This window comes from Haliotis rubra, unplaced genomic scaffold (assembly GCF_003918875.1).
Source record: "Haliotis rubra isolate DU_JTF1 unplaced genomic scaffold, ASM391887v1 Scf8, whole genome shotgun sequence".
NCBI lineage: Eukaryota > Metazoa > Mollusca > Gastropoda > Lepetellida > Haliotidae > Haliotis > Haliotis rubra.
Window position 1 is genome coordinate 3,044,013 of NW_025767523.1, and position 18,886 is coordinate 3,062,898.

Here is an 18,886-nt window from a genome sequence, read left to right on the forward strand (position 1 = left end):
TGCGTAGGCAATACACGCGTAGGAAAACGCAACACACGTAGGAAAATGCAACACATGCGTAGGAAAACGCAACACATGCGTACGAAAACGCAACATGCGTAGGAAAAAAACGCAACACATGCGTAGGAAAACGCACGCGTAGGAAAACGCAACCCATGCGTAGGCAATACACGCGTAGGAAAAAAACGCAACCCAGGCGTAGTTAAACGCAACAGCAAAACAGGAGCGTAGGAAAATACAACACACGCGTAGGGAAACGCAACACATGCGTAGGAAAACGCAAAACAGGCGTAAGAAAACACGCAACACATGCGTAGGAAAACGCTACAGTTGCGTAGGAAAATGCAATACATGCGTAGGAAAATAAACACACGCGTTGGAAAATGCACTCATAATAACAATCTCCAAGTTCGAGGTTGACTCACAAAGAAGGAATAGCGTTACAATAACTATTTTGTGCATCTAATTCTCCTATGATGTCATATATCCACAAAAACTTGAGTCAGTTGTGCATATAGAATCGCTGTGACAATTCCGTAAAACAAGCAGCGGCATATGGCCTTTGAGCAATGAACACACTAGAGTAACGTGCAGTGATCGAGACCCCTCAAGCAACATTCGGTCCTACGGTGATCATGACTGTTCTGTAGCTATTATTCATATTTATTGCTTTCAAAATTCACCCACTCAAGGCTTTCTCAACAGCCGTGCATTCGTGGCAAACTGTTCGCTACTCTAATCATCAGTAGTATGTTCTGGTTACGACGCCATACACCAGAAAATGCGACCATCATTACTTTATTTTAGCAAAGGGGAGATATTTGCATCACGGAAGAACATGATTGAGAAACCACTCGTGTTCAAGCTTCTTTATTCTGTCTCAGAGGTACGGAACAAAAACAAAATAGGTTCCGTAACGTTTCGCAACTAAATGATGCAATGGAATTGTTAGCATGGCGGGAAACACCGTTTTGCCATCAGGTCGGGAAAACAGCTTATTCTTGAGGCTCTCTCGCTGCGGCTAACACAGCGGGGCCATAAAAGAATATTTTTGCTGCTGTTTAGATCGAATGACATTTTGTTAGTTACAAGATTAGGATGTCAGGTCTCCAGAGTTGTTACTTCTGGAAAAGTGAAATCTTTGGTGCGTTCTTGAAACGCTGCTGTTTTGAGAGCTAGTGAGTGCGATTTATGAATGGCGTTGCTGTTAATGGCGTTTAAATGTGGCGTGGCATCTAGACGTTGCCGAGCAAAGTGATGTCTGGTGATATGGTTGTATGTTTAAGACAAAATGAGTTTTATTTTGCGATTTATGTTCTTTGCATGTTAAATAGATACATTCACACTTCAAAAAAAGTCAGATGTTGCTGTAGATAGATGTATAACAATACATTTACCGTTTACCCCAGAAAAGAGCATTTTCGAATATGTTTAATACATAATTACACTTTCAATTTTTTCAAACACAAAGCATCTCAGTAAGACCTTATTGTAATTACTTTAAGATGAAAATGTACTCGCTATATACTGCTGGTCGATGCATTACACGAAATTACCTCTGGGCCAGATGGAGCGGTATTGTTTCCGTGTTGTACCAACCCGAATCTAAATCCCTCGTTTATTGGATAGAACTTAGGCCGGGAGGGCTGAAGGTCGCGGTTCGATGCCAGGCATTGTCACACCAAAGCACGTTAAAAGATGGTTCATGGTGTTTCTTTACCAGGCGTTCGTCATTAGGGGATAAATAATAGACTGGGATACATTGTTAGTGTACAGTGTGATGTAATCAAGTTTAACTGCGGCATGGTACCTCAGTAGAATGTGAATATATACCAAGGTGTTAGTGCAGACTTAGCAGCAGCAGCCAAACGCACGCACGCACGCACACACACGTACATACACTAGCGACAATCCTGCATTTCAACTCACCTACCTTACCCGAATAAACCCAGTATTGGTATAGACTTAGCAGCAGTAGTTATACGCACGCACGGACGAACGGACGCACGCACACACATGCGTACACTTGCACGCAATGCTAAACACCACATAAAATCACCTACCCTACCCGAACAAACACCCTCTTTCAAAGCTTACAAATGGGACGAGAATGCCAGTGCGTAGTTGTATTTTGCCTTAAGTGGCTTCGACTAGGAAATATGATAACTACTCCATAAAACACATAAAGGTATCCCTTCTAGTCGGAGAACGATCAGTCATTGTAGAGGTGGGTAGAACTGATGTCATAGGGAATCAGGGAATCACTCTAAAACAGGACAGTCCCATGGACGAGCCATAAAAAGTAATACGCACATTTCAAGGAGGTAAGACTGACTGACTGAGTTTGGTTTTACGCCGCTTTTAGCAATATTCCAGCAACATCACGGCGGGGGACACCAGAAATGGGCTTCACACATTGTGCCCATGTGGGGATTCGAACCCGGGTCTTCGGCGTGACGAGCCAACGCTTTAACCATTAGGCTACCCCACCGCCCCCAAGGAGGTAAGAGACGAGGAGAGAGGGGAAGGAGGGGGTGTGATGAAATAACTGAACTTCTCTAATAAAATATAAAGTAACTTCTATGTGGTCTTAAGTCATTTTCAAAGGGGGTCGAACCCCTGAAACACCCCCTACCCCACCCCACCCCAATCCGCCAATGACTTCACGAAATGTATTAACATATAAGGGAACATCCAAAATATGGCAAATATTATTGGAAGGTAATTATTTCAGGTACGTTACAAAAATATCTGCCCCTACACCCTTTAGTAAATGATCGGTTCCTTGAGTCTTGTAAATTGCTCCTTTGTTATAATGACACCTATCCTTACCGCCTTGTGTTTAGCCAGTTTGAACTCCTCCTTTAACCAAGAGAATCGTGATGTACCTGCGTGTATATATTAGGGACGTTTAATACTATTATGTGGAACGGAATGCCCCCGATGGCGCCAAAATCACCATCTGTGTACGACAGACTAGCCGACCTGGGATATATATAGAGAAGTGAGATGTCTACGGCATGTGCTTGGCTTTCTTCGTTCTATAACTAGCCTCGAACGACAGGTGTCCCTTGTGAGGCAAGACACGCAGAGCAGAAGGAATTCCCTTCCTTGAAGTCTGCTTGCCTGATGACGACCTTCTGTTCTATCTTCCCAGACTGTGTGATATCAGCACATTGTACGCACTTGTGTGCTGAATGGATTAGATCCCTGTTAAATTGTGTAGCAGCATCATACTTGGTTTTGCCTGATATTAAATGTTGTAATTGGAAAGTGAATCATATAAAATATTGTGTCCATCCTTCTATCCATCCATCCCACAGAATCCAGGGTCTGATATCTCTGTTACGACAAATACCGTTGGCATTGTTTCACGATCGTATCTCCCACACTTTAACATGAACTTACGACGACGCTCGTATCTCCCACACTTTAACATGAACTTACGACGATCATTGTTTCACGATCGTATCTCCCACACTTTAACATGAACTTACGACGATCATTGTTTCATGATCGTATCTCCCACACTTTAACATGAACTTACGACGATCATTGTTTCACGATCGTATCTCCCACACTTTAACATGAACTTACGACGATCATTGTTTCATGATCGTATCTCCCACACTTTAACATGAACTTACGACGATCATTGTTTCACGATCGTATCTCCCACACTTTAACATGAACTTACGACGATCACAGTGTTACGGTCGCTTCCCTTCGGAACGAAAGTCACTATCTCTTTTACCATTAACTCGGCAAAGACGTTCTCTCGCTCTGTGGCCGTTTGATTGGTCTCGTGAAGATTCCGGGCTGGTGCTACTTGTCAGCAACCCATGCTTGCCAGTAAGAGGGATAGGATGGTCAGACTCGCTGAATTCGTTGATGCGTGTCATCGTATTCCAGTTGCGTAGAAACATGTTCATGATATCAATCACTGGATTATCTGAGCCAGACTGAATAATTACAGTCCGGCGGAATATATTACTGGGACATTGCTGATTGCGGCGTTGGACAATAAATACACAAGCGATAAACTCGAAGGCTATTTATGGCGTTGTGATGGCGAGTATTCTCTGTGATATAAACAACATATGCAGCAATGGATACTCAAGGATGGCATACGGCCTGCCTCTCTTAGACACGAACCTTATAGATGGCCTTGTGGTTAAGGCACTAGCTTATACCGACGACCGGGTTGATTCCACAAAATAGCTTCCACAGCTTGTCATGATACCAGGTGCTACTGTTATGAGCCCCATAACATCACTTACCGATATTGCATATAAAAGTTTTGCCTGTTTATTTTTGAGAAAATCTTTGATGATGTAACCATTGATATAATGATGATCTGTGCGTGGTTTGTGAAACTGGACAATTTTTATTAATGTTATCGAGTATTTGCTTGTACAAATATAATGCATAGACGATTGCGCTGTCTAAATCCTTATGATGTGGGTGACAACATCGAGGTCCAAAAAGTAGAGAAAGGCCCAAGGTATCAACATGTTTGACTACACGGTTTTTTGCAATGAAGGTGAGCCCCAGTGCCTCCCATATCTGAGTCGATGGGGTAGTCTAGTTGACTGTTGGCTCGTCACGCTGTAACCATGGGTTCTAATCCCTATATGGATACAGTGTTTGAAGCCCATTTGTGTTGCCATTCCAGTTTCCATTTCCAGCTTTCGTTTCCTTTGAAATTTATGTACGTCTGTACCGGCAAACGTGTCAAGCAGCAACGCAAAACATAGTTTAAAATTTGAATTATAATCGCATTTAAATTAAAATACACAAAAGCAAAATTTAAAGTTTCAAGGAGATACCAGCAAGCCAACTTCCAGACCAGTATCAGGGGATGTAAATAGTCTCAAACGTTTGCTCCGGTTTAAATGATGCAATTCTAAACTAAAATAACCTATGATATGATAAATGAGAACATATGCACAGTTACTTTTGTTCGCTAGTAAAGATAAAAAATACATTTACACGAAGCCGCCTCTGGGAATTCATCATCACTTTGGCTTTTTGGTGTTCGACTTTTATATGTTCTCATCTTCACCAGATATAAAACGTCATAAAATGATTTCTTCACTTGGTATCGTAATCATAAATTAATATGATAACCATGTTGGGATGGTAGATATTTTTCGACGTACCGCAGCATTACCTGTTAATAATCACCCTTCCCATCATGTTGGTATCAAAAATAAAAAAGACAGGCAGGAAATGCTGATAAGCTCCACTTCTCCTTCAACTCTTGAAGGGAGCGGATGATCACAGCTAGGTAAAGAGACCCCGTACGTAACGAATCCACCCTTTGTTGTTGGGGAAGATCTGCTGCTGATGAGGAAAAGGGCCTGAGGTCAGCTCGATTGACCTTTAGGTGACCCTTGTTACGAGACCACCTGTTGTAGTTGGGGAATATCCTGTGGTTGTTTACAAAGAGAGCCTGAGCTTAAATCATTTGATCCTGAGGGGTCCATCTGACCACATCGAGACCACCTATTGTAGTTGGGGAATATCCTGTGGTTGTTTACGAAGACAGCCTGAGCTTAAATCATTTGATCCTGAGGTGTCATCTGACCACAACGAGATACCCTGTTGTAGCTGTGGGAGATCAGGACCCTGTGTCCTGTGGTTGTTTACAAAGACAGCCTGAGCTTAAATCATTTGATCCTGAGGTGTCATCTGACCACAACGAGATACCCTGTTGTAGCTGTGGGAGATCAGGACCCTGTGTCACAAACCTATCGTAGCGCTACAACTGTCCTAAGTCTATGTTACAGTACAGGAGTTACGACAGTCGTAGCGCTACGGTAGCTTTCTGAAATGGGGTACTGGTGTTTGATTTTATAAAGAGGACCTGAGCTCAGCTTGATTGACCTTTAGGTGACCCTTGTTACGAGACCTGTTGTAGCTGGGGAAGATCCTGTGGTTGTTTACGAAGAGAGCCTGAGCTTAAATCAGTTGATCTCGAGGTGGCATCTGACCACAAAGAGATACCCTATAGCTGGGGAGATCTGCTGATGGTTTTACAGAGAGGACCTGAGCTCAACTTGAATGACCCTAAGGTGGCCCCTGTTGCGAGGGTACCTCTTGTAGTTGGGGGGTGAGGAGGTTGTTTACGAAGAGAGCCTGAGCTTCGACCAACTGACCCTGAAGTGGCGTCTGGCAAATACGAGACCACCTGTTGTAGTTGGGGAAGAACCTTGGGTTGTGTAACCAGGGAGCATGAAATGTACTCGAGTGACCCTAAGATGCACGATTCACCTCCACAACCCCCATCACGGCCTCCACTCCCCTCCCCTATGCGTAACGCGACCACAAGCTCTGTATGGGAAAGCTCTCCTGCTTATATACGAAGAGAAACTGAAAGGTCTATTGACCGATTGATGTAATAACATCTGATAGTAGATATTTGAATTTATAAATCAGCTTCCTGCACTTGCGTCACAAGTTTGATAACTATAATAGCATATGCACCGAGATCAAATGATAGGACTTGCCATCTTTACTTGCCATCTTTAATAACTTGTTTTTACCTTGCCCAACTTCTACTAGTTAATCAAACAATTAGAAGTGTGAGCCTAAGATAACATAGACACCTTGTTGTCACAGGGCAACAGTTATCTGTCTTCATCTTTTGTAATTCTTTGCTGCTTCAACGTTCCCCTTTCTCTCCTTGTTGGCTGACTGATGAATTGTTTGTGTTGTATATGTATGTAGTATTATATTTCACGAACGTTCATGAGGATACCAATGTTCACCAGAGGAACAGAGTCAACGTCCAATGGACAGGGAGACTTGAAAACAACGAACTGTCGAATATAACGCTACATCATCACAAGATGTTGCCACGTTGTCGGTAAAGGCTAGATAGAACTACAAGATGAATTGGTGAATCGGGCAGTCAGATTCCGGACCTTGGATGACGGCGTGTCGTCGTAGGTGACTGCTTGGATTAGATCGTTGCTCATAAAATAAATCACTGAATCGCATGGTTCATGATCGTTACAGATCACCATATAGAGCTGTGACAAACAAACACTGTCATTGGTTCCCAAGTGTGAAGTCATTAACCATGGATTATTGCTAAATGTCCCATAAATTCTCACTCACTCACTAACTGATAAGACTATTAATGAATTACCATCAAGCTGAAAAGAAACGCATATCTTTTTCGGAGAAGAGAAGAAGATGATTTGCGTTGTCTAATCTAGCCACACAACGTGTTTTTCTATGACTCACGAACATAAGTTATATTGTTGACAGACGGAAGCTGAAGTGAACTTTATTGACCCCGTGACCGTGTGTGGCTGAACTGTACCAACTGACTCTACTCTGGGGTGACGTCTTCCACTAGATTACAGTGTTTATTCCACCTGACAAAAAGGTGGTACCTCTTCCAGGAGGCCTTAGTGTTCATGTCATAAGAATAAGCCAGTACTTCTTACAGTAGGCTGTAGTATTGATTCCACACAGGTATAAGTCCACATCCTCCACCACCACAGTGTGTCCGTGTACATCTTTGCCTTGTAATCGTTCTTGAAATCATATGGTAAGTTGCAAATTTCTCCCATGTGACGGTTCTTGGTTTGTCAGATGGTAGGTCTCATCTTAGACTAATGCTTAGTCTCTGAATATATATAGTTTTGATAGTAACAAACAAGCCCATTTAAATTGAAAAGGAGCCCCAGGGAGACCAGAGATTCAGACTGAGGAAATCTAGACTTACTTTATTTAGGGCTTTAGCACTGCAGAGAGAGCTTGGCAGTAGGGAAAATAATGTGGCTCAGGGACTGTGAGACAGACTAGTCTCATCTTTGAGGTCAACGTCTGGAACCTGCAGCTCCTGGCTCTTCTGCACACCAAATTGGTAGTCTCTGAATATACATAATTTTGATTCAAACAAATAATTGAAAAGGAGCTCCAGTGAGTTTTGAGATAGAGAACCCGAGGAATCCAGGGTTCCTTTAGGGCATTAGTATTGCAGAAAGGGCTTGGCGGAAAGGAAACTAATTCTGTTCAGGGACCGTGAGACAGACTTGATGTGACCAAAGTAGGAACTGTGTACAAACGGATCTCATCCTCCCAATGATGAAGCGCACTATTCTCTATACAGATGTGACGTGTGCTCGGGATCAACCGCACCGTTTTGTATACCGATCTGATGTCTCCCGGGAATGAACTGCTCTATTCTCTCTCTATACAGATGTGTCGACCCTACCAGTTTGTATATAGCTGTGATGCACGCTCGGATATAAACCGTACTGTCCTCTATATCAGATGTGATACATCCACGGATATAAATCGCTCTGTCCTCTATATCAGATGTGATGCACGCTCGGATATAAATCGCACTGTCCTCTATATCAGATGTGATACATGCACGGATATAAATCGCTCTGTCCTCTATATCAGATGTGATGCATGCACGGATATAAATCGCTGTCCTCTATATCAGACGTGATGCACGCTCGGATATAAATCGCTCTGTCCTCTATATCAGATGTGATGCACGCTCGGATATAAATCGCACCGTCCTCTATATCAGATGTGATGCACGCTCGAATATAAATCGCACTGTCCTCTATATCAGATGTGATGCATGCTCGGATATAAATCGCTGTCCTCTATATCAGACGTGATGCACGCTCGGATATAAATCGCTCTGTCCTCTATATCAGATGTGATGCACGCTCGGATATAAATCGCACCGTCCTCTATATCAGATGTGATGCACGCTTCGGATATAAATCGCTCGAATATAAATCGCTCTGTCCTCTATATCAGATGTGATGCATTCTCGGATATAAATCGCTGTCCTCTATATCAGATGTGATGCACGCTCGGATATAAATCGCTCTGTCCTCTATATCAGATGTGATGCACGCTCGGATATAAATCGCTGTCCTCTATATCAGATGTGATGCACGCTCGGATATAAATCGCACTGTCCTATATATCATATGTGATACATACACGGATATAAATCGCTCTGTCTCTATATCAGGTGTGATGCACGCTCGGATATAAATCGCACCGTCCTCTATATCAGATGTGATACATACACGGATATAAATCGCTCTGTCCTCTATATCAGATGTGATACATACACGGATATAAATCGCTCTGTCCTCTATATCAGATGTGATACATTCTCGGATATAAATCGCTGTCCTCTGTATCAGAAGTGATGCACGCTCGGATATAAATCGCTATGTCCTCTATATCAGATGTGATGCACGCTCGGATATAAATCGCTCTGTCCTCTATATCAGATGTGATACATTCTCGGATATAAATCGCTCTGTCCTCTATATCAGATGTGATACATTCTCGGATATAAATCGCTCTGTCCTCTATATCAGATGTGATACATTCTCGGATATAAATCGCTCTCTCCTCTCTATCAGATGTGATGCACGCTCGGATATAAATCGCTCTGTCCTTTATATCAGATGTGATACATGCACAGGCATCGACCACACCGGTTTGGGTACAGATGTGATTTGTGCTTAGCGAAAAACCTGACCATTTTGTATACATACGTGATGTATGCTCGGCGATGAACCGCACCATTCTGTATACAAATGTGATCTATCCTTTGGCACGAACTCTCTCTGCAAAATTGTTTCTGTCAGCTCCTTGAAATCTTCAATTAAGGCATTATTTACACACGGAGGGAGACGGATTATGACCGAGAGTGGCCTGTACGATCCCCAACACTGTTGCAGGTTGTAAACATCTTCAGTCTGTGGCTACTCGACTAGATCTGGATTCATCAACATGCACGTATCGAAATCCATCAGCGGTGGCACATCGTACGTCCCCGCATATGGCTATCAATACTGTCTTGTGAAATGAAATATTGCAAAGCATCAGTGTGGTTTTATAAGTCATTGAATCCAGCTGAATATTTTACTTTTGTTCCTGTGATTGAATACTACGTAAAACAAGACAGACTCAACCGTTCCTGTTGTGTTCACCCATCCGTCCACTGCAGTCGGCAGTGTATTCCAGTACAGCGTGACTGAGGCACAAGGGTGGTTGACATTATACACGACGTACAGTTTCTTAGTGTTAAAGGAAAAGCTGAATAAGACTGCCTTGGAGGTTTTATTATCTTTGTTACTCGATGTGTGAGTGGCTGACGTCATGGTGGGCCTGTGTTCCGTAATTGCTTGCATATGTATAATCTTCCTTATGTGATAGAACGTCCGCGTGTGTTCTATGTGCTACAATATCTATACTCGTTATATGGTACAATATCTATCTGTATATGTTCACCATGTGCTTGAATGAATGTATGTATGTGTTAACTGTGTGCTACAATGTATATCTTCCTTATGTGATAGAACGTCCGCGTGTTTTTATGTGCTACAGTATCCATCCTCTTTATATGGTGCAATATCTGTATGTTCACCATGTGCTTGAATGTATGCAAGTATGTGATCACTGTGTGCTACAATGTATATCTTCCTTATATGATAGAACGTCCGCGTGTTCTATGTGCTACAATATTTATCTTCTTTATGTGGTACAATATCTGTACATGTTCACCATGTGCTTGAATGTATGCAAGTATGTTTGCTACAATGTATATCGTCCCGATGTGATAGAATGTATATCGTCCGCTTGTTTTTTATGTGCTACAGTGTCTATTGTCTATATGTGGTACAATATTTATATATGTTACCCTGTGCCTGAATGTATGCGTTCACTGTGTGCTACAATGTATATCTTCCTTATATGTTGTACAATATCTATATATGTTCACTAGGCTGACTGGCTGAGTGTGGTTTTACGCCGTTTTTAGCAATATTCCAGCAATATCACGGTGGGGGACACCAGAAATGGGCTTCACAAGTTGTACCCATGTGGGGAATCGAACCCGGGCCTTCGGCTTGACGAGCGAACGCTTTAACAACTAGGCTACCCCACCGCCCCTGTTCACTAGGGGTTTGACTGTAAGCACGGATGTGTTCATTTTGTGCAAGACAATGTCTGGTGCAGACTTGATTATTTACAGACCGCCGTCTTTTACCTGGAATATTGCCGAGAGTGTCCGTAAACAACAAACAACCACTATGTGCTAGAATGTCTGTATTTGTTCACTCTTGCTAGAATGTCTCCTTGTGTTCACTGGGCCCCCGTTCACCGTGTTGTCTACATATATTCAAAATATGATTCGTGCCTTTATGCGTTCACGGTATGCTTGATTGTGTGATTGTCAGTACATACGTGCTTGGGGGTCTGGCTAACATGCGCTTGAATGCATGTATGTATGGTCTGGGTTCAACATGCATTTGATGGTCTGTGCCGAACACGAGCTTTATGCATGTATGCAAGGTCTGTTTGTCTGCATGGTCTGGCTGACCCGCACTGTTCCATTTCTCAACTGTTTCCTAGCTGTCTAAGTTATCATCAGTTACCTCGTTACTTCCGCCAGTGTCTGCAACGTGATGGAGACTGCAGACTCGTCTTCAACGGTACAGCTTCAATTGCCCCGAAGTGGAACTCCTAGGGCTATCAGCATCGCTGCTGTGTTTAAAGTGCCACTACATGGCGTATCCTCGACGTTCGAAGAAAACTCAAATCCCTTTACATAGCGTTGTGCTGCTTATTGAAATAACCTACCGACGCCCTAAGTACTACCTGTAATTAATCTGTTGTTTCAAGCACTAAATGGAGCCTCATTACACCTTCAATTACCTGAAGGTTACCTGTCAGATCTCAGGTGTGTTTTGTGTGTCAATTACTAAGGTTGTGGAAACTAATTGCGCATCAAACTTCATAAAAAATGATGTAACTATTTCACATTTGTACCGATTCGTGTTTAAAATTTTATTGTTTGATGTAAAGCTCATATGTTTTAGCAATGCGTCAACGAGGCTGTTTTATCTTTGTTCATCGATGATTTTCACTCGAATACATTAAACCTTAACTTTGCCCTTTACACCCAATAGAATCTGGTTCTTTGAAAAATCGAAACTGGTTATTCTCCGGCAATGACGCTCTATGGTTCGTTATTTGTCACCCCCAGTGGTAGCGTGCACACCTTGGATAGTCTCAGTCCCTGAACTGCATTATTTTCTCTCCCGTCCAAGGGGCGGTGGGGTAGCCTAGTGGTTAAAGCGTTCGCTCGTCACGCCAACGGCCCGGGTTCATTTCCCCACATGGGTACAATGTGTGAAGCCCATTTGTGGTGTCCCCAGCGTGATATTGCTGCAATATTGCTAAAAGCGGCTTAAAACCATACCCACTCATTCTTCCGTCCAGTCCTTTCTTTAATGCTAAAGCCTTTAATGAAGGGAGTTTATATTTCCCCCAGGTATAATCACCGAACTTAGTGGGACTCCTTTTCATTTTAAATGCATGTATTTAGATTTATCAAAATTATACATATTCAGAGACTAAGCCTTACTCTACACTTTGGGTTGCTCTCTCACACTCGGCAGTCTGATTTATGTGAAACAGTTGAGATGACTGTTAACCTTCTAGCACCCCACGGCCAGCTTGGGTTATATACTCCCCATGGAGTTGAAAATGAAAATCGGATGCACACTGATTTACTGTAATAATGATGTTGCGCCATGAGCAATCAATCACTTTGTGATTATTATTAATATGAAACCGCTTCAGATCAAAATCACCCACTCGCCCTTGGCTATTAATTACATGACAGTTTTGTTAAGTAAATATAACAGAAGAAAGCCAGTCTGGATCATATTCTCGTGTTCCAAGTGAAATACATTCTGCAACAAGCAGCCTGCTAGACATGATGTAACGGAGTCACGTAACCCCTTAATCAGTTTGTCCATTTAGACATAGTTCACAGTGGACAGCGCGTGCGGCACTGAGTTCATCCAAGTTTACCGGCCAGCGAGGAGTGTTAGAATGCTTGCGTTAGCTGGTGTATCGTTCCTGGTTGTGTGAGTATAGTTGCCGTGTTGTGTGTTCACAGGCACACTATGATGCCTCTGCCTCTCCGACGGTTGTTGTGGTGGTTTGCTGTGGGGAATCTTCTCGTGTCCATCTTCATGCTTCCCCTCTCACTCGGACAACGCATATCAGCGTCCAATCGAAGACGACAGTACGACTTTGCAAACGATCGACCAGAAGTATTTTACGATACCAGGATGATGACGGATGGTCGCGAAGAGACCGTGTATCTTCTCAAGGGGGAGACGGAAAGGTAGGGGTGGTTTTTACACGGTTAAAAAGTAATTGATTCATTAATTTGGTTACATCATATACAACATATATATATATATATATATATATATATGTTCCTGTCTACGACGGGTAGTAGGAAGACTCTTGAATTAGTCGAATTATAAAGATGAGTGATGTTTACATTGTGTTGAATCGATGTTCATATATTTATTAACATTTAAAAATTTAAAGATTGTGTTTTATTTTCGTATTGACACTTTTAGCCCATGGACATACACGAAGCAATTCATCAGAGGCTATCTTAAACGAAATACATCTTACCATTAAGTATTTTCTATAACCAAATTAAACACATTAAACGAAATAATTGTGCAAAGGAGCATTTTTCAATTAATCATGGCTCATTTGAAACAAAGAATTTTAAAAGTTAAAATATGAACATCATACAAAAATCTACTTTTTGAACCCTTTGCAGATTTCGTGAATTCTTCATCCTGAGATATGATTTTGTTGATATCTTCATACATTTCTCAGTGTATACACCTCATGTATATGGCTGACTGCTTGGTAGTGCCAGACCCCGAGACTGCTAAAGGGATAACGCCATAGTTTCTACTCGTTCCGTCTACTAGTCGCGTGCAGGGCTTCATCGCTTGATGAGAGAAGACACCTGTTACAGTCACGGGTTAACGTGTGTGGTACTACCAGAGATGTCTGACTTGGTTTACCACTAGAGCAGGACATTCTTATCCTTTTCACGGACACCTGTTACAGTCACGGGTTAACGTGTGTGGTATTACCAGAGATGTCTGACTTGGTTTACCACTAGAGCAGGACATTCTTATCCTTTTCCCGGGTACACCTGTTACAGTCACGGGTTAACGTGTGTGGTATTACCAGAGATGTCTGACTTGGTTTACCACTAGAGCAGGACATTCTTATCCTTTTCGCGGACACCTGTTACAGCCACGGGTTATCGTGTGTGGTACTACCAGAGATGTCTGACTTGGTTTACCACTAGAGCAGGACATTCTTATCCTTTTCACGGGCACCTGTTACAGTCACGGGTTAACGTGTGTGGTACTACCAGAGATGTCTGACTTGGTTTACCACTAGAGCAGGACATTCTTATCCTTTTCACGGACACCTGTTACAGTCACGGGTTAACGTGTGTGGTACTACCAGAGATGTCTGACTTGGTTTACCACTAGAGCAGGACATTCTTATCCTTTTCACGGACACCTGTTACAGTCACGGGTTAACGTGTGTGGTACTACCAGAGATGTCTGACTTGGTTTACCACTAGAGCAGGACATTCTTATCCTTTTCACGGACACCTGTTACAGTCACGGGTTAACGTGTGTGGTACTACCAGAGATGTCTGACTTGGTTTACCACTAGAGCAGGACATTCTTATCCTTTTCGCGGACACCTGTTACAGTCACGGGTTAACGTGTGTGGTACTACCAGAGATGTCTGACTTGGTTTACCACTAGAGCAGGACATTCTTATCCTTTTCACGGACACCTGTTACAGTCACGGGTTAACGTGTGTGGTACTACCAGAGATGTCTGACTTGGTTTACCACTAGAGCAGGACATTCTTATCCTTTCGCGGACACCTGTTACAGTCACGGGTTAATGTGTGTGGTACTACCAGAGATGTCTGACTTGGTTTACCACTAGAGCAGGACATTCTTATCCTTTTCGGACACCTGTTACAGTCACGGGTTAACGTGTGTGGTACTACCAGCGATGTCTGACTTGGTTTACCGCTAGAGCAGGACATTCTTATCCTTTCGCGGACACCTGTTACAGTCACGGGTTAATGTGTGTGGTACACTACCAGCTTATCCTTTTCACGGACACCTGTTACAGTCACGGGTTAACGTCTGACTGACTTGGTTTACCGCTAGAGCAGGACATTCTTATCCTTTTCGCGGACACCTGTTACAGTCACGGGTTAACGTGTGTGGTACTACCAGAGATGTCTGACTTGGTTTACCGCTAGAGCAGGACATTCTTATCCTTTTCACGGACACCTGTTACAGTCACGGGTTAACGTGTGTGGTACTACCAGAGATGTCTGACTTGGTTTACCACTAGAGCAGGACATTCTTATCCTTTTCACGGACACCTGTTACAGTCACGGGTTAACGTGTGTGGTACTACCAGAGATGTCTGACTTGGTTTACCACTAGAGCAGGACATTCTTATCCTTTTCACGGACACCTGGTGGTATCATCGACTTACCATTCACGTAACCTTAACCGGTATTCTGCCTTCACCAGACCGAGATTGGTTTAAGTGCACTCTATGTTCAAATCTTGTTTACAAATGGGATACTACCATGTTTGTCTGACGTGTTCACACGTGGTACTACCATCCTTGTCAGACGTTTTTATACGTGTGGCACTACCATGTTTGTCTGACATTTTTACAGGTGTCATATGGATTGATCTCATTTGTAGTACGGCATTTATAACAGATATGTTTATTAACTGACGTCAGTAATTGTAAAGGTACAAATCTTTGTGCAAAATGTTTATTATGCATAGTGTGCACACCGGTTTTTAGTTTATAAACTTCAAAAACCAAATACATGTTGACATTATTTCTCAGTAAATTATGGATATACACTTAAATACACTTTATTTACAAACAAAGACTATATAGACAACAGTATGAAATCAGTGACATCGTCGAGCGCAATACCGCAACGAATATCAGCCAATCAAAAAACAGCATTGTGTTTATGAAACTCAAGTGTTTTCTGTTAATCAATTTCTAAGCTGACGGCGTGGGGTATCCATGGTTAACACACTGGCTAGTCACGATAAAGTCCCGGGTTCGAATCTGAACATGGGTACAATGTGTAAAGCACCATTTTTGGTATTCCTGAACGTGATGTGGTTGCAATATTGTTAAGAGCTGCGTGCAAATATGTTTACTCCTTACTAATGCTGATGCATTTGTTTACAGTTACAATTTTCTCCTTGAGGAGGGCGGAGTGCCCCTCTCGATAATGGTTACCCCGTGTGCATCGAACATCACCTTCGTCCTCACCAACAGAGCCATGACAAGCAGCAGCGAGGAAGGCGACCCTGAAGGTACTGTCACAACTTGCCAACCGGTCTCCAGGGGAACGTTGGTCGGGGAGCGTGGGTCGGGGGGCGTCGGTAGGGGAACGTGGATCGGGGGCGTCGGTAGGGGAACGTGGATCGGGGAACGTAGGTCGGGGAACTTTGAACTGAGGGGCAGCATTTGAATGATTTTCTGTGGTTTCATGACCAGGGTTGAATGACCTGGGTTGAATGACCAGGGTTGAATGACCTCAATGACCTCGGTTGAATGACCTTCTTGAATGACCTGGGTTGAATGACTTGGGTTGAATGACCTGGGTTGAATGACCAGGGTTACAGTATTCAGTGCCTTGGTATCAAAACGCATTCTGGTATGCAGGAAGGGGGACATTGTTTAATTTGACGCAATAGTGACAAGAAATGGCGTCCGAAATTCACTATTTTCACTTGACTATATAATCCAGTGTGTTTTAGGTGAACACTTGGCTTGCCTTTCCATGTGTTTGTAAGGATGCAACCATTGGGTCACCTTTTCGGGAACATCTTGCATTAAACACATTTGACCGTGAATCCCAAACACCTGCTTACGATCCATCGGGAAATAAAGTACCCTCATATTTTTACTCGAATATGACTTTAGTTAATGTGTCATGCTATGACCAAAATATGTCATGTGACAAAATCTGGGTGTTCTTTAACGTCTATTGAGACGATATACGTAAAACTTCTCGTGAATGATCTAGAGCTGTATTGAACGTCTTCGCGTGTTATCACAAGTAGGTAATGTTTTACTGTCCTTCGTGACATATTTATCATATATGCTAACCTTGTTCTCGTCACTGTATGGCTGAAATATTGCAGGTTTGACGTTAAATTTTAACTCACTCACTCACTCATTACAAGAAGGCCATTTCCATTCCATTTTCAACCCAATATAGCTGAAAACCAACTCACACTAATTATTTTTATTATTACGATAAGGTAATGAGTAATGGAACCCAGGTACGTTGGTGTGACACGCAAACGCTTTAACTACCAAGCTCCATCTATTCCAAAAGTAATTAATTTATAGAAGGCTTGCATCACACTTCTCGGTGTATGGCAGGGTGTAGACTGTTTGTAAATACACCTGTCGTTACGTCTGTGAATGTAAATACACTTAATCGTTTCAGCTTAGAAAAAATAAACAAACCAATTTATCAGTTTGATAACTGACTTAAATATAGTGTCTTTTGTAATTGAAATTATAAATTCTCGCGGATTCAAAGCGTAATTTTAGATTTGTGTTTAAACACGAATAACATGAAAACAACTTGTAATGACAACTTACAGTAAATAACATATATTGGCGTGGCTGTTGGTAGCCTAGTGGTTACAACGTTTGCTCGTCACGCTGAGGTATCAGGTTTGATTCCCAACGTGAATACTACGTATGAAGCTGATTTCTGGCGTCCCTAGCTGGTAGAATGGTGAACTATGATTGAAAGCGACGTAAAACCATATCCAATCGCTCACTTATTGGTTGTGTAATATAAAACAGCTTTGCTGTACATAAAGTTACATGTTGATAATTGTTGGCATGTTAGGATAAGACCTAAAGTCTTTGATTCTATTCATATTAATAGAAGTGGAAATCAGCCATAATCAGTAAATCAGATTTCAGCTACAGTTAATTATCTCCTATCTTAAATATGAATGAAAACAACATCACGTCATAAAAGGGGCATTTTGATAGTAGTTATGAAAGCTGACAATAGTTCATACATCTATAATAATAATGCTGGCACAAGAACCCAATCAATCATATCAACATCGATAATAAACGTCATATATATTCGATATAGAAACAAACATCTTTACTTTTTACCATTGTTTACAGACCTATATATTTGAAATGATATATCTTTATACTTGAAATAAAACGAGGAATCTTTGTTTTCAAACTAAACTGCACCATACACTTAATAGCATTTTGTCAACTTATGCCTTTGCGGTTGAACTATGACGTGAAATCTTTGTCGTAGCAAACATCGATAGCTTTGTAACCTTTGTGTAAGTCCACTTGTTATAAACCTTAATTTATACTTCTTCAATACTCAGGATTGAACACACTTTTGCATATTATACATTTGACTGAAAAAATTCAGAACTATTTGTCTTTAAAACTAAGATATACTGTTAACTTTGTAGCTTTTGTTTGTTTCCACTGGTGAAATATACCTTAATTCTTTAGATGTTTTACCTCTCTGGTTGAAATATACCGGAATGTTTTGTGTTGAAAATTAGAATACACTTGCAATGGGACATTCATGTTATTCTCCTGACTCCATTGGTGATTCGGTAACACACGCTCACTCCTAAATGTACAAATCTGAAAATTTCAACTTTGCCAGAAAAATGCACTTTGGTCAGTGCAATGGGATGTTTGTTATTTCAACACATGGAGGCATGCTTGCACAGTGTTGTATTTGACTTTCAAATTAGCGGGGCAGTCGGCCCCTAGTCATGTCCTCCTTTCGCTCCCCATTTCTTGCCCGTGTTTACCGTCACCCCATATATTTTGTTTCCTAGAATTTGTGAGATCTGTGAAAGCTGTTAGGACTGAGGCGTTTGTTGCCG

At 42.0% G+C, this 18,886-nt stretch overlaps 1 protein-coding gene across 1 annotated transcript in view; it reads left to right on the forward strand.

Annotated features, from left to right (window-relative positions):
* The window catches only part of LOC124261459 (protein NDNF-like), a 52,800-nt gene that overhangs the window by 30,791 nt on the left and 3,123 nt on the right, over positions 1-18,886 (forward strand). Inside the window, exons 2-3 of the mRNA XM_046695774.1 lie at positions 12,974-13,204; positions 16,167-16,294. Coding sequence (XP_046551730.1) covers positions 12,974-13,204; positions 16,167-16,294 — 359 coding nt within the window. The remainder of the gene's footprint in view (positions 1-12,973; positions 13,205-16,166; positions 16,295-18,886) is intronic.